Source organism: Cyrtonyx montezumae, unplaced genomic scaffold (assembly GCF_038088225.1).
Source record: "Cyrtonyx montezumae isolate F1298 unplaced genomic scaffold, pur_monq_1.0 scaffold_3, whole genome shotgun sequence".
Lineage (NCBI taxonomy): Eukaryota > Metazoa > Chordata > Aves > Galliformes > Odontophoridae > Cyrtonyx > Cyrtonyx montezumae.
Window position 1 is genome coordinate 137137734 of NW_027072034.1, and position 14108 is coordinate 137151841.

At 36.2% G+C, this 14108-nt stretch overlaps 1 protein-coding gene across 2 annotated transcripts in view; it reads right to left on the minus strand.

The window, feature by feature from the left end:
• CTTNBP2 (cortactin binding protein 2) overlaps positions 1–14108 on the minus strand; it is a 78442-nt gene continuing 64334 nt past the window's right edge. For both annotated transcript variants that reach the window (XM_065743485.1, XM_065743484.1), the window contains exons 15-23: positions 13353–13505; positions 12887–13074; positions 10309–10487; positions 6823–7028; positions 6434–6619; positions 5006–5066; positions 3937–4069; positions 2065–2166; positions 1–242 (exon numbers count right to left, since the gene is read on the minus strand). In XM_065743485.1, coding sequence (XP_065599557.1) covers positions 90–242; positions 2065–2166; positions 3937–4069; positions 5006–5066; positions 6434–6619; positions 6823–7028; positions 10309–10487; positions 12887–13074; positions 13353–13505 — 1361 coding nt within the window. In that variant the 3' untranslated portion in view covers positions 1–89. The remainder of the gene's footprint in view (positions 243–2064; positions 2167–3936; positions 4070–5005; positions 5067–6433; positions 6620–6822; positions 7029–10308; positions 10488–12886; positions 13075–13352; positions 13506–14108) is intronic.

The following is a 14108-nucleotide window of genomic DNA, read 5'->3' on the forward strand; positions in this document are numbered from 1 at the left end:
TTTACTTTAACTTTTTTCTATTTGTTCTTTTTTTGTGCAAATTCCAAATCTCTCTCTTTGTGTCATTATCTGCCTCTATTTGCCTTGTATTACTGCTGCTGCTTTTTTTTAGTATTCTGAGAAGGCTGGGTGACTTTACTTCTCGGTACAGGAAGAAAAGATTTAACTCTTGAACCACCCAGCTCTGTCTTTGATTTGCTGCTTTCTACAGTTCGACTGCTGCTGAGAGGACGGATTCCATCCTATGGATAAAAGAAAGCATTTTTGTTTAAATAATTATTTTAGCCAGACCTGGAAAACAACCAACAAACCTCTCAGAACCTGCGCCATTTACAGTCTCTTGCAGATGAACACAACAGTGTCCACTACTGCTACTACTTAGAAAACAAACGATGGCTTTTTTTTCCTTCTGTGGTGGAAATATCATGAATGTATTAATATACCAAAAGAATTCAGTGAGATTTTTGCATTGGCATTCAAAAACCTTAAATATCATTCTCCAACATCTCAATTTTAGGAGATACGTCTTATATTGTTAGCAGGAATGTCAAAAGGAAACGCCTAGGCAAATATTACAATAGAAACGAGCAGGTCAGCTGACCTACCAAATTATGCAGTCATCACTACTGTATAAAGCTCTGGTTTGGGTTGCCTGAATTGAATGTGTTCAGAGAAACGCTCAGGAGCTGTACATCTAAGTGCTAAAGTTGTTGCCATTCAGTGGAGTCTGTCCTCTGGATTTTAAGCAAAATTACAGAAAATACTTGTAACGTTTTAAATATTTGAATACGAAGAAAGATGATGATAAGGGTGGTATGTCATCTTATCTAACTAGCCTTTTTAATGCCTACATGCACAAATTAAACTATTTTCAGGGCTATTTCATTGATGATCCTTGGGGGCCTTCCAACCCAAACCATTCTATGATTCACTGTACTTGCAGAGAATAGCCAGAGTACTTCCAGAAAACAATTGATTGCCTTCAGACAAAGTGCCTGCATTGACCTCTAGAGGAACCTAATGGCTATCGAGAGAACACAGACAACAGACTCTGTGCTGGCTAAGGTTAATTGAGCTATATGCTCAGAAGACCTTTCAGTGTTCAAAAATGGATGGGAAATCATAAAAGGAATGAAAACTAAGGTGGATATATTTTATCGTAAAGATGTCTAGGAACCACAGATGATTATTTTCCGTTTCTGAAAAGAAAATTTAGTGGATCTGTTACATCTTCCAGCAGCATTCAGTGCACCTTCCCACTCCGGAACCTCTCAAGTTAATAAAGAGTGGAAGCTCTGAAGTTAATAAAGTTTGTTCACATTTAGACTACCTTTTTCCAGAAGCACCAACTTTGTAACGATGTGTTTCTTTCGGTCTCTCATAAATGATAAACCAAGACAACTGTGCAGCAACGGATAGCTAGGTATAAAAATGAAACTTAAAAACCAAAAACCTCTAAAAAAATAAAATACTCTTCACAAACTCCAGTAACATATCCTCACAATATCTCTACTGCCAGAAGCACTGACATCTGAGCAACTCAATTCTACTTTGACAAAAACTCTTGGGGAAAGAGTGGTTCAAGATCTTATATATTCCAGTAATCACTCCAGAAGACGGTTTAAAAATAAACCATGACCCAGCAATTTTACACTAAGAATTTTTAGAGGTTTTCAGCTTTTGCAAATGTATTACATAGCTTTAATTGTTAAAAAAAATTAAATGAAACCAGGGCTTTTATTTCTCTCAAAATCTAATGCCAAGTACCTTACAGTGCTGAAGGAATGTTAATGATACTTGGCCTGGGTAGATGACTTTATGTAAACATAAAAACTGTGAAGTAAATACATCCATTGTTTAATAAATCTTTGATTTCCATTAAGACACGTGGAAGAAACTTGGCATGGTGTGCCACCAAGTTTCCTAAGAATCATGACAGTTTATTCTTGCAATAAACAGGGCACCAGAACACTAATTCTTGGGATGCAATCAAGAACTCAAATTTTAGAGACACCTGAAGTCTAGCCACCTTCCCTACCCTGCTATAAAATTCGTTTCACCTACCTTTTGTTTCATTGTTTTACTTGGGTTAGTACCACTTGCTGAAAATACAGCATTGTTCTGAGAGTTATTGAACATCAATAGTGCATCCTTAGAATCTGCAATCTAAAAAAAATAAAAGAAACAGGTGAATTATTATTCACAGTAGAAATTATCTTTCTGTTTTCTGAGTTTTGGAGTCTTGATTCGATTATCTTGTAGTTTCCGTTCCGTGTAATGAACAAACGTCCAAAGAATTTTAGCTAGCTCCATGGCTGTTACAGAAAGGAATGATCTCATTCTTCTTCTCCTGTTACATTTCTTTCCGGATATTTTCCATCAAAACTTGTGACCATGCAAAAACAGATACAATATGATTATCCTTCTGATCTCACTGAAACCTTGATATTTTGTTCTGGGGTGAGCTGACCCAATTTACTCTGCAACTGCAAAAACACTCAATCCCGTCACAACCAGAGGTGGCAGGAACATACAGTGAAAGAGCAAATTAGAAAGTCCATGTACTTTTGTTGATGACAGCCTGGAATTACATCACACAAAACAAACATGCAACAGCATCCTTACTTCTGTAAGCTCTACTATAGGCAGCTAGGGAATTAACAACAGAAATTACAATCATGGATGGTTCCACCCATGATGAGGAAACTGAACAAAAGACAGTGACATCTATCTCCTTCCTCATCTAACCCACATTTCCTTGAATTGTCAACAACCAGCAATTACATTTTAAATGTTACTAAACACAGTTTTAAGTTGGTTGCCATTTCCGTAGCACATCCCATTTTGTCAAGCACCAATACAGTAAATCCCTGCTGACTAATGATTAGATGACCAGCTTGGGCCATGAGACTCACCCAAGTATTGTAAGTATTAAGGTAAAACAATAACATCAATCAAACAACAACAAAAAAATCCACAACCAGCTAATCACCTCCGAAAGTAACAACAAAAAAAAAAAACCATAATGAAGGAGTTAACTAAAAAGGTTGAAAAATCTTCCCAAGCATACATTTCTTAATAAAAATGTGGTTATCTTCTAAGAACAAGCAGCATATTTAATAAGATCACACTAATGGAGCTGTTGTTCAGGATGATTCTAGAGGATACAAAGGACAGCCTGAATTGACAACAGCCTGGGACTGAAGAAGAGTGCTTTTTCTGCACTTCAAAATACACGGATCAACTACTGCAGAGTGAACACTGCTAGCAGGGAAACAAGGAAAAGAATACATAGCCACAGCTACAGGGAGCTCTGGAAGCTTTTGGCATGGAGGGAAAAGTAAGAAAGATCCATGTGTCTACCTTCTGCTCCAAAAAGCCTTCCATAGCCACTTAAAGCGCACTCCTATCCCAAACTCAGCAGTCTTTGAGGCCTCTTTCTATTTTTATAGGAAAAGAAAACTGCCAATCCATTCTTCCTTGTGTAAGGCAGCAAAACTTAATTTTGTCTACACAGCAGATGAGCTTAAAGCCAGTTCTCTGATGCCTAATGGGATTACAAGAAACAAAGTGTGCAGTGCCTATGAGGAAACCCTTTCTAGGTGTTTAAGACTGTAAAAAGGTTTCCCAGAGGAAGATGAACAATAACACAGAGAATGCTACTATCTCTAGTACTTATGAACTAATAAATTTTAGCCTCTGACGCAAAAACCTCTATGATTCGAGACAGCAAGGATGCAATTTAAAATAAGACATATTAAACCAGAATAGTCTTCCTCAAATGTATAATTTATTCGTTGACTTGGGATGATTTCCAAATAACTTAATAATTTTTTTCAGTTCAAGTAGCATCTGTAAATTAAAAATTTATTTTAACCATTTAGCAAACAGCTGCATATACTAATGATGTAAATTATTTAAGAACCTTGTGTTTACCTTGCTTATATCAGGCTCAGATTTGCTGGAGCACATACTTTGAAGTTCCTGCACAAGATCTACTTCATCATCAGAACCAAGGGACAGCCTCTGCTCTAGATTTAATGTTCGCAATTGATCTTTCTCTGAAGATCTAGTGAAAAAACAACAGCAATAACAACAATGCAAACAAAGCAAGAAGGAGAGCAAACTAAACCATTACATACAGAATTTTGAAATGAATTCTATACAAAACTGAAAAATAGAAAATTCTTTCCAAATTTCCAAGTTTATACCATCACAAATGGGAAAAATATCTAATTCAGAAGCAGTAGCAGTTATAAATATTCACTATATCTTAATAAATGCCATTTCTATTCAAATTTTTCTTTCTGAAATTTTAACAAAGGACTCTTTTAACCTCCATGTTCAAAGATTACTCTGTTTTCAATGGAGTAAACAATTTTGTTGTCATCTCTTTTTTGGACGTGATTCTAAGCAGCATGACTTTAAAAAAGTCGTGGCACTGGAAGCACAAAGAATTCTGTGCTCTTTGTGCCTGTGAATGTGGTGGAATCAAGCTTTCAGATGGAAGGAAAATCTCAGATACAGCTCCTTATGACTAATTCACATCCTTTCAGAGAGAAACTCGTTATTAATTGGACTGAAGTGCATGTATGAAACTCCACATTTCCATTCAGCAAGCCAGAAGAGCTAGAGGAGGTTTTTTTTGCTTTTTTTTTTTTCTCAACATAATGCCAGATGAAAAAAATCATAAAGTTGCCTTTTTTGTGGCAGAGTATTTATAATGTAATATTCCTAAGTCATAGGTTATTCTGTTATGTAAAAAGAACATAAGGAGCTATGAGGTTTGAATTACAGAAATTGATTCTAAAATTAAGCTGTAGTATAAAAATTTTGTTTTCTCTCAGACATGAAAATTGAAAAGCATTCTTTTCTTCTGATGTAAAGCCAAAACATTATCGCATACAACCTCTTCAGCTATTTTCTATAATGTGCAGGATTACAACACAATTTCAACATCCTTATTGTTTTCTAAGCATTACACATACCATGGAATAAAACTTACTTTGTGGTGGGAGAAGCTCTTTTCTTACAGTTTGGTTGCAACATTGTCTTGGATTTCATACCTGCAGAGAAAAGTTTGACTTATTAGTGGATTATTACATTTGTTAAATTATACATTATAAAATCTGTGATAAATGAGGAAAAGGTTAGCCGTTTACTGTCTAGTTACCTCAGCAGAGTCTTCCAAAGATTGTAATACTTCCCTTGACATGTTTTAGAGCAGCTCTGGGGCCGTATGGAACAGCTAAGATGGCAGAGATGCCCTATCCTTTTGTGGAAGACAGAATAAGTGTTCTCTGTGTGAGGCACTTGCTCGATCCACTTACTGGTTCTCTTGAATAGAAGCCATTTGTTAGTGGATAAAGATTTAACTTCATTAAAAAAGAAGAAGAAAAAAAAACAACAAAAAACAACACTACCTACCCTACCCTTACTTGGAATAGGACAAATTTAATTTAAGAAAGGCTACTATAACTAAAATTCATCTTGCCTTTTTTTTTTTTTTGACAATTATTAACTTGATTTAAAAAACATCTCCAGGTCTGAAGTACAGTTAGGCATTGTACTCCAGGTAATTTTCATTTGGGTTCTCCAAATCCTCTTAGTGGGATTAGATTTACTCATAATTGAAACAGTGAATTAAAAAGCAGAACTGAGATGTTAGATTTGCAGTTCAGATAAAGCAGACTTCTTTCAGAACAAGAGCTGAGTTCAATTTAACATTAAAAAGTACTAAGCATCAGGTATTGCAGTCTTATATAAGGGTAACTGAGGCGAGAATCTTAGCGTTTATAAAGTGGGGGAGGGAAAGGTTCTCTGAAAGCAAAAGTAATTTGATTTTGTCTTCTATAAGTTTTCTTGTTTGGTATGGCATTCCAAAATTGTCCTTCTCAGTAGATGTGTACTTGTCAAAGAACAAATACTGCATCTACAAGTATCCAGATGATAGCCACTCATAATGATTGCTTGTTCATAATTGCTTATGATCTTGAGAAGACATTTCAAAAATGTTAGCTACTAATATAACTTTCACAGGAATAAACAAAAGCCCAAAGCATTCTGTGTATTCTGTTAAGTCAGATTTTAGGGATGGAGGAAACAATTAAGTCATGAAGTTTTCTCACATCCAGGAGTGAGGAAGATGACTGTAGGCAGTATGATGTGAAACCACTGTTCTATCTTCCATCACCAAAGCCAAGGCCTGCCTCATTATCAGACAACAGGAAGGGCATTAGAAGAAACTAGAGAAGAATCAGGATACTTCATAGCTGCAAACAACCAACTTGAAGAAAAGGTGAATACTTTTTGTAAGCCACTAAACAAAAACACAAGTGCTATTTAATAGAAAATTATTTTGTGATGTGGAAAAAAGTTACCCAGTTTCTACCCCACACTCTTTTTCCCCACAGTTCAACATAGAAAACTTTACCTTCACTACTTATATCCTGCTTATTCCATGACTGGGAGGATAAGTGGCCTGACTTTTTGCGAGGACTTGTGCTCACTTTTCTCCAAGAAGCATTCTCTCCTCTTTTCTTACTACAGTTTTTGTAGCTTGAAACCATGGATAAGGGAAAATTTCCACCCTTAAAATCTGCTATGTAGTTATCTAACTCTGAAACAAGAATAGAACAAGGTTAAAAAAGAACCAAGTGTTGCAAAAAGTGTTTCTTTGACTACTGTGTGTTAGCTTTTAACCACATGCCCCCCATCAAACTGAAGTTACGTTTTGTGGAGATTTTATAAATGAAATCCAACAGGTGAAAGCCTCACTTTGTCAAAATACAGCTGCTTGCTTTCTACACTGCTCACACTTACCTGTTCTGGGTAGAGGACAGCCATGCAAAACAGCTTTATTTAGCAAGATACTGAGAGCAGCTTTAACAACAGCCTGTTGACCTTGGCTAGGATTTTTTTTGGCTATTGTTTGCCCTGGTACAGACGGTCTTTTCACAGAGGCTCTGGAGAGTATTGCTTCTTGAACTCTAGGAGCTATCACAACATTCCATAACTTGGACATCCACCTGTAGATGCACAAACAATCCTTTAACCTCAGGAAAAAAAAAATGAAGATAACTCCAGATTTTATACTTTAGGTAATGTACCAGATTTGGTGCTTTCAGGAAGCACATATATTTTGAGCATTCTATAATATCCCATATCAGCAAGTGCTGATTTTATTAAGGCAGATTTCATTTATTTGCTTTATATTCAAATATTTGACCTAACTTTTTTTTCACATTGATTTGGCCAACTCTTTACTGTCTGATGCTTTTCCTCCTTCAAATATAAACATAAAATATCCTTTTTGTGCATAGGCTTAAGGCTGTAAGGATTAAAGAACGTCCCAGAAAGGCATGAAAGCACCAAAAACACCCTTTCCCTCAACAACAACAACCTTTCACCTTTGCCAGAGCATGGAGAAGTTTCCATGTTTGCAGGTGTTCACTCACAGCCTATTTGCTGCCAGGGTAGGAAAAAGAGGCTATTCAGTCATGATTGCACCCTTTCCAGTATTCTTCCACTTCCAAACTTGTCCAGCTTATAAGACCTTTCTATTCGTACAGCTGCACTGCTCTCACTCTCATTTTGTTTGTTTGATCTATGGTGAACTGTGTTTCCAGGATGCTGTGGATTTTCCAGATTGTCTGGTTTAGAGACTGGGTCTGATTACAAAAAATTGATTCAGTGGGACATGGTTCTTGAGGGATTTTAGCTTAAGAGAGAAATATTACACCCTATAGCACAGAAGTGAAGGAAAATGTGCATTAGGAAATAAATAAATGATAGTTGCCACAGTCTACATTTCTCAAGGGATAAAGGCGAGGAGTATCAGGAATAGGGCTCATCTCACACCTATAATAATCTTTTAAAAAGCAAATTCAACACTTTCTTTCTTTTTTTAAAACGACTGCACAAGTCACTTAATAAATATTTTTTTGTTAGTTATGAAGCAGAGGAGTAAAAATTTGTGACATATAGCCATACAACAAAGAACTGAGATAAGGTTTGATAAAAGTCGTGTTATTAGCAAAATAATTGGTACTTTTCATAAAATAATCTGTACAATGCATATTCAAGATGTTTCTGGAAGCTTCCTTACCATGATGTTATAGACACCATTCTGTACAGGCAGTCTATAGTCTGCCAGCTAACTTAAGAAAGTAAACCCTGGTATATGGTCACTGCTGAACTGTAAGTAGAAGGGGAGAGGTGAAGTTCTGACATTCTGCAGTGTTGTTGGCATGAATGGTCAGAAATGAATGTTGCAAAGAGAAAAATTAATTTAGCCCATTTAACCTTACAGTTAACTGTTGGTGGGCTGAACAGTGCCATCCCCTCTTAATTTATATTCAGGCCTGGTGTTTAAATTCAGTACTATGCTTGGTTTTCATTTGTGCACATCTTGATCAAGTCTCCAGTTCTTTGAGTTATATCAAATATGATATTTTGGAAAGATACAGCATCCCCCACCCCTGAAATTAAGCTGTGAAAAGAAACTCTTTCCTGTTGGAATATCATCATTAATTCTCTAGATCAAAAACAAGGGAAAAAAAGTTGCCAAAATTTTCCTAATTTATTCAGTCTATGCTCCAAAACACATGAAATACGCGAACCAGCACACAGCATGAAACAATTTCCTGTTCTCTCTCTTCCCAGCTGCTGGTTTTACCACTTACCTCGTGCTAACAGCCAGCCCAGAACAGACTCAGTTTCTAGATAGCTGTCTACGCTGTTAATTTATTGAAGTGACTCAGTGAAGCTTTAACAAATGCAAAAAGCATCAGAATAGCAGTGCAGAGGAGGTTAAGGGTCGGGAGTGGTTAATGGACTGAAGCGACACTTACCAGTGAGTTGCTTATTACATTTCTTTATTGCTAGTTATATGACTACACTGTTAGGCACTGTGCAGCTAAACCAGAAGTGGCTAGTTAGCACTTGCTGTAGCTGCACTGTTTAATTGATTATTAGTAAACAAAAACTGTGTTAAAATGAAGAGTCAGGTGGCATGTCACTATTGTAAAAGACATTACAGGGATGTGGTAATTATCTCAAAATAAAGCCTTGTGAATCCAGTCAAGGTTATACTTAAGACAGATCTAACCTCAGAAATGCATAGCTAAGATATCTATACAGTGAGTTTTCTGCCCTCTACTAACACCACTGCAGTAAATAAATCAGATGTTTGAGAAGGCATGGCTCAAGAGAAAGACAGGAGATAGGTGCTTGGTGTACTTTATTCACTGTTTATTCCACAGCAACCATAAAATTTTCTGCCAATGATAAATTCACACTTAAAATGTGATAATTACTTAAATATTGGAAACCTTGCCTTTTTGGAAAAAAAAAAAAAAGAAGAAAAGAGAACGAACAAGCAAAATGTATCAAGATCTACAGACAGAACAAGAGGTGAGAAAGCTAGTGAATGCATAAAGCAGTGGTCTCTGAAATAAGGGTTAGCAAGAACTGCTGCAGGTGAGAAAAGGCAGAACTGGGAATCAAGGAGAATGCTTTAAAGCACGGTGAGAAAAATAATGTCACATCTCCAGAAAACAGCACATTATTCTAGTTTTGAGAAAGCATGAATACTAAATAGGGCCTTTCTAATGTAGCCAAGGAACATCCTAGCATGAAAATAATACAATTAAAAAATCTGTAACTGTTTTATTTTAATCACTTGCTAACATTTGCAGAAGTTGGAATGTGAGGAGATGTTCATGAAATATGTTCTAGGCAGGAAAAGACAAAATTTTCATAATTCTTCTTTTATTTCACTGGACATCTAACCACATGTAGAGTTACAAAGTATGTATCTGCCTTATCACCTTGTGAAACTGTATGGGTTTAAAAATGATACCAGATACCAGAAATGGTGAGAAAACATTCTAATTCTCCAAATTTTTCTCATATGCAACTTCAAAAGGAAATTATAAACATTTCAACTCATAATTATTGATTCTTATTTTGATCTGTTCCCCAATGAACAGTTTACTGTGCTACCTGCAAATGAAGAGGTAACCTTTAAGAGGCTGAGCAAAATTAGCCACTTCAGTACCCATGCTGCTTTAGACCCTTTGTGTTGGAAGGTAACTGAAAGGTCACAACAAAAAACACCCAGTTCCAACTTTTGTCCTTCAAAACTGTCTTTCTGGTAATTAATTACCAAACAAAAGCTTTCACTAACTTCCACTAAAATACTTCCAAGGATGCTGAGTCAGATGAGTTTGAGGAGAAAAATAACTACGTTTGTAATAACCACGTAGGTGGCAACGAACAGTGTCAAAGAAGAAATAGAAATCTTACTTCACCGTTGCTTGGCCATGGCCTGGCACCACTGGACAAGAAAAGAAATGTTTTGGCCCCATAAGAGCTTCAGGTGCACCAAGACGAGATAAGCAAGAGTTCAGCTGGTGCCAAACAGCGAGAATCCAGTCTATGATCTTGCACACAGGATCACATGGAGGAGGTAGTTTGCCTCTGAACTGCAGAAAGAGAAAGGAATATTGACACAACTTTAGGCCGCTGCTGCAAACACTTTTCTTGAACAATACAGGAAAGCTTGCCCTCTCTTCCCCCCATTGAACAGGAATACCTGATCCAGGCATGTATTCAAGTGGATTTCTAACTTGGTTTTATATTTAGTAGCAATGAAAGAATTTTCCTCGTAAAAGGAAAATTATTTGATGCCTGAAAAGTCTTCTAGCTCATCTGAGTACAAATTACATTCTTCATCATCCTAGTCCTAGGATTATACTCTGCAACAGTTTGAATTAAAGGAAGCTTTAAAAGCTGCACTAGGGATGGTATTAGACAGCACTGAAGCTAGAGCTTCTTGAACAACTCCCACAGAGTCTCCAGGTGAACAGTTTAATGTTAATGCAGAAAAATACTTAAACTGTTCCCATATATCCTAATAAAACAAGGGGGACAAAGACCTTTTCATCTGAGAACATTAACATTAAGACACAAACTAGTTATTAGAATACAGAGCAAAGACCTTTAAAATAGCCAACTGCTTTTATTTTCCATTAGATTTAAAAACAGATTAACTTCTGTTTTGTTTTTCTCCTTAAAACAGCCACCATCAGAATAAATACTTTAGAGAAGAAACCTTAATGAGGCAGTTACACAAATTCTGTTAGTCAGAGGTCCAAACTTTTCACACTGTTAGATTCTAACCTATGAGACTGAAGACTGCTTTTTGTATAAACAAAATAGTCTGAAGACAACATGGCACGAGATGCTGTCATCATTCTTGTAGGTAAAGCAGAGGTAGAGGTATATTTGGTAGAGGAATATTTATCCAAGCCATGTCTGTGACCAAGTCAGAACACCACTGCTCCCGCAGTTATCTGCTTTCATATATTTCTTGGCCTCATGCTTAGCTGAGGACAAGTCCTTCTCTCTGATGTCAAACTATCTAGAACCAAAGTGCTCCTCTCCTTAGATTGTACTTAGATCCCACTTTAGATCTTCTCCAGAGTAGGCATGAGAATACAGCCTTTTTCCTCAAGTGTACAGAGAATTCTGATACGCACTTGTATTGCACTACCTCTGGCCTATATCTCATTTCAGCACTACAGTGTATTTGCAAGACAGCAATTTCAATCATCCCACCTCCTTGCCCACACACAATTGCTACTTGCTGTCATTCTTTTCAAGGAGCCTGGAAACCATTCAGACCCTCAGCCAGACAATGACACATGATTTCTGCCTACTGCATCTGTACAGAAATAAAGACTTAACATTTACGGTGTAAAAGTAAACGTGAGAAAAAAGAACCTGAAATAAAAGTAATCTAAGTAATTTGTTAAGAGTTCACTTGATAAATTCCACTTTACTCTCTATATTCTGTACCCCTGTTCCTAGTAGTCAAAGAATATTTAGGACTGTTTTAAAACTTAATCACTATTATGACTGAAATTTCATCTTTCCAATCTCTTCAAGTCAGTAAGGTTTTATAGACGAGAATTGTGGCACAGGGTAAAAAGGATGACATCCCCAAGGATAACCAAGATACATACAGCTGTGCACTCAGCTGACACTGGTTCTGCTGTTCCAGATCAGGACACTTTACTCCTGACACTTATTTTTATTCCTAGAACAATTTCCCTTTTTAAGTCTGTCCAAAACTTTGCTGCCAAGATTATCTTCCTTTGCAGCTGTTCTGATTAAACTCCCACTCCCACTCTCCAACACTGTCTGTCTGTCTGCAATAGCTGCTATCACACTGGAATGTTTTTTTCCAAATAACATTTAAAATTACTGTTCTGCTTCTGGCCACATCTATCTTTTCATTTCCTATCCCCCTTTTATTTATTCATTTTAAAACAGGCTTCCATCTTTATTCTCTTTTGGACTTCGTTGCAACTTCAGCAGCCCTATTGGCTCAAAACAACCTCCCTACTGATGTTTTTCACCCTTCTTTCCTGTTTGAATTACTTACAAGAACTCTTCTAGCCACATAAAGCTTAGACAATACACACAGGGCATATAACTACCTTTTTTTTCCACGTACAGAATAAATTACTTTAAAAACAGATTTTACATTTGCTGAACAGATTCTTACTTGTAATCACACAAAAGACAAAAAAAAATTCTTCAGGATATTTCATATAACGGATAAGCAACTACAAGCAGTGTCATTATTGCAGCCAATCTGTGTGTTTATGCCAGCCAATCACAGGCACACACCTTCCTGTATTAAAGCCAAGCACAACATTTAGAGACATTCCATATATTCCTGGACAGATATGTATTTTTGTTTTGTTTTGTTTTCCTGAAACGATTCAGTTATCTGATCAGCTCTTGACATAACCACTGTACATATTTCAGACTTGGTGATAACAAAATCAGAGAAGCTGATTGAAGTTCTGCTTACCTTGTTTATAACCTTTCTTCTTAAAAACCTTTGAAGCAAGCCACACATTGGTTCTCCATCCCACCTAAGCTGAACCCAACGGAAGTGCTGCTGGACTAGCAGGTCAGATCCATGAAGATGACACTTGGCAATTGTCCCCAGTAAAAAGCAGTTCTCATGAAAGTAAAAGGCACCAGAAGCTCCATTTGCTAAAAGAGAACCATTACAAATTTTACTGAAATACTCAAATGATTCTACTTGATTTCATATAAAAGCAAGAAGCAGGGTTTTTATTTGAAAGAAAAAATAATACAACATATAAATTAACCTTAAAATTTAACATGGTGTATTTAACCTACTGCATTTTTCAACCAAAGGAAAAAACTGAACAAATTACATTTTCTTTTCCAAGTTCCCCATTTTTCATGTATTATAATAAAATTGATCTGTAATAAAAACATTTATTCAACTCAAATTCTTTAAATACCTCTTTGAATAGTGCAAGAGTTTTCTGAACTACGATTCTCAAGAGGTGCCAGAAAATCTCCTAATAGTTCAGACAATGATGTTCTCTCCAGATTTTCTAAAATAACAATGGTAGTCTTGCTTACAGGAGGCTGCTTAACTGGGACCAGACAAGCTGAAATATAAAAAAAAACTCATTAATGCCTACTTTTGAAAATGGATTGCTATTTATGTACACATCTCCTACAGCTACTCACAAAGTAATTTTTTTTCCAATTTTTTTTTAAATGTGTCTTAACAAGTTCAGAGGAGACTGTACAATATGTTAAAAACTAGAAGTATGGAATCTCATATGGTACAGTAAAAAAAAAAATAAAGCTATTATTAAAAAAGGGACACCAATACTCATATATAGGTATGATTTGTCCTGAATCAATGGGTCATAATGCAAGCACACTAACATTTGCCTGCCCAGGTGACAAAATTTGGGCACAGGATGACAAAAAAGTATCCAGTAATCAAGCACATATCAAAACAAAGTGATCTGTTTTTTTAAGAATTCCTTCACTGGTCCTTGTATTCCCAGAAAGCTAGCAATTATAACTTGTATACACATATTTTGATACATTAGCTACAGTAAGGCAATAATAGATTTTTTTCAGATTCAGTACATTTGAGCCAAAGTTCCCCAAAACAATAAGAAATACGTCAGAAAAAAAGGTGTATAAAGAGCCATTCATTTTACTTAAAATGCATGAACTTTTGACAAAGCTCCTAC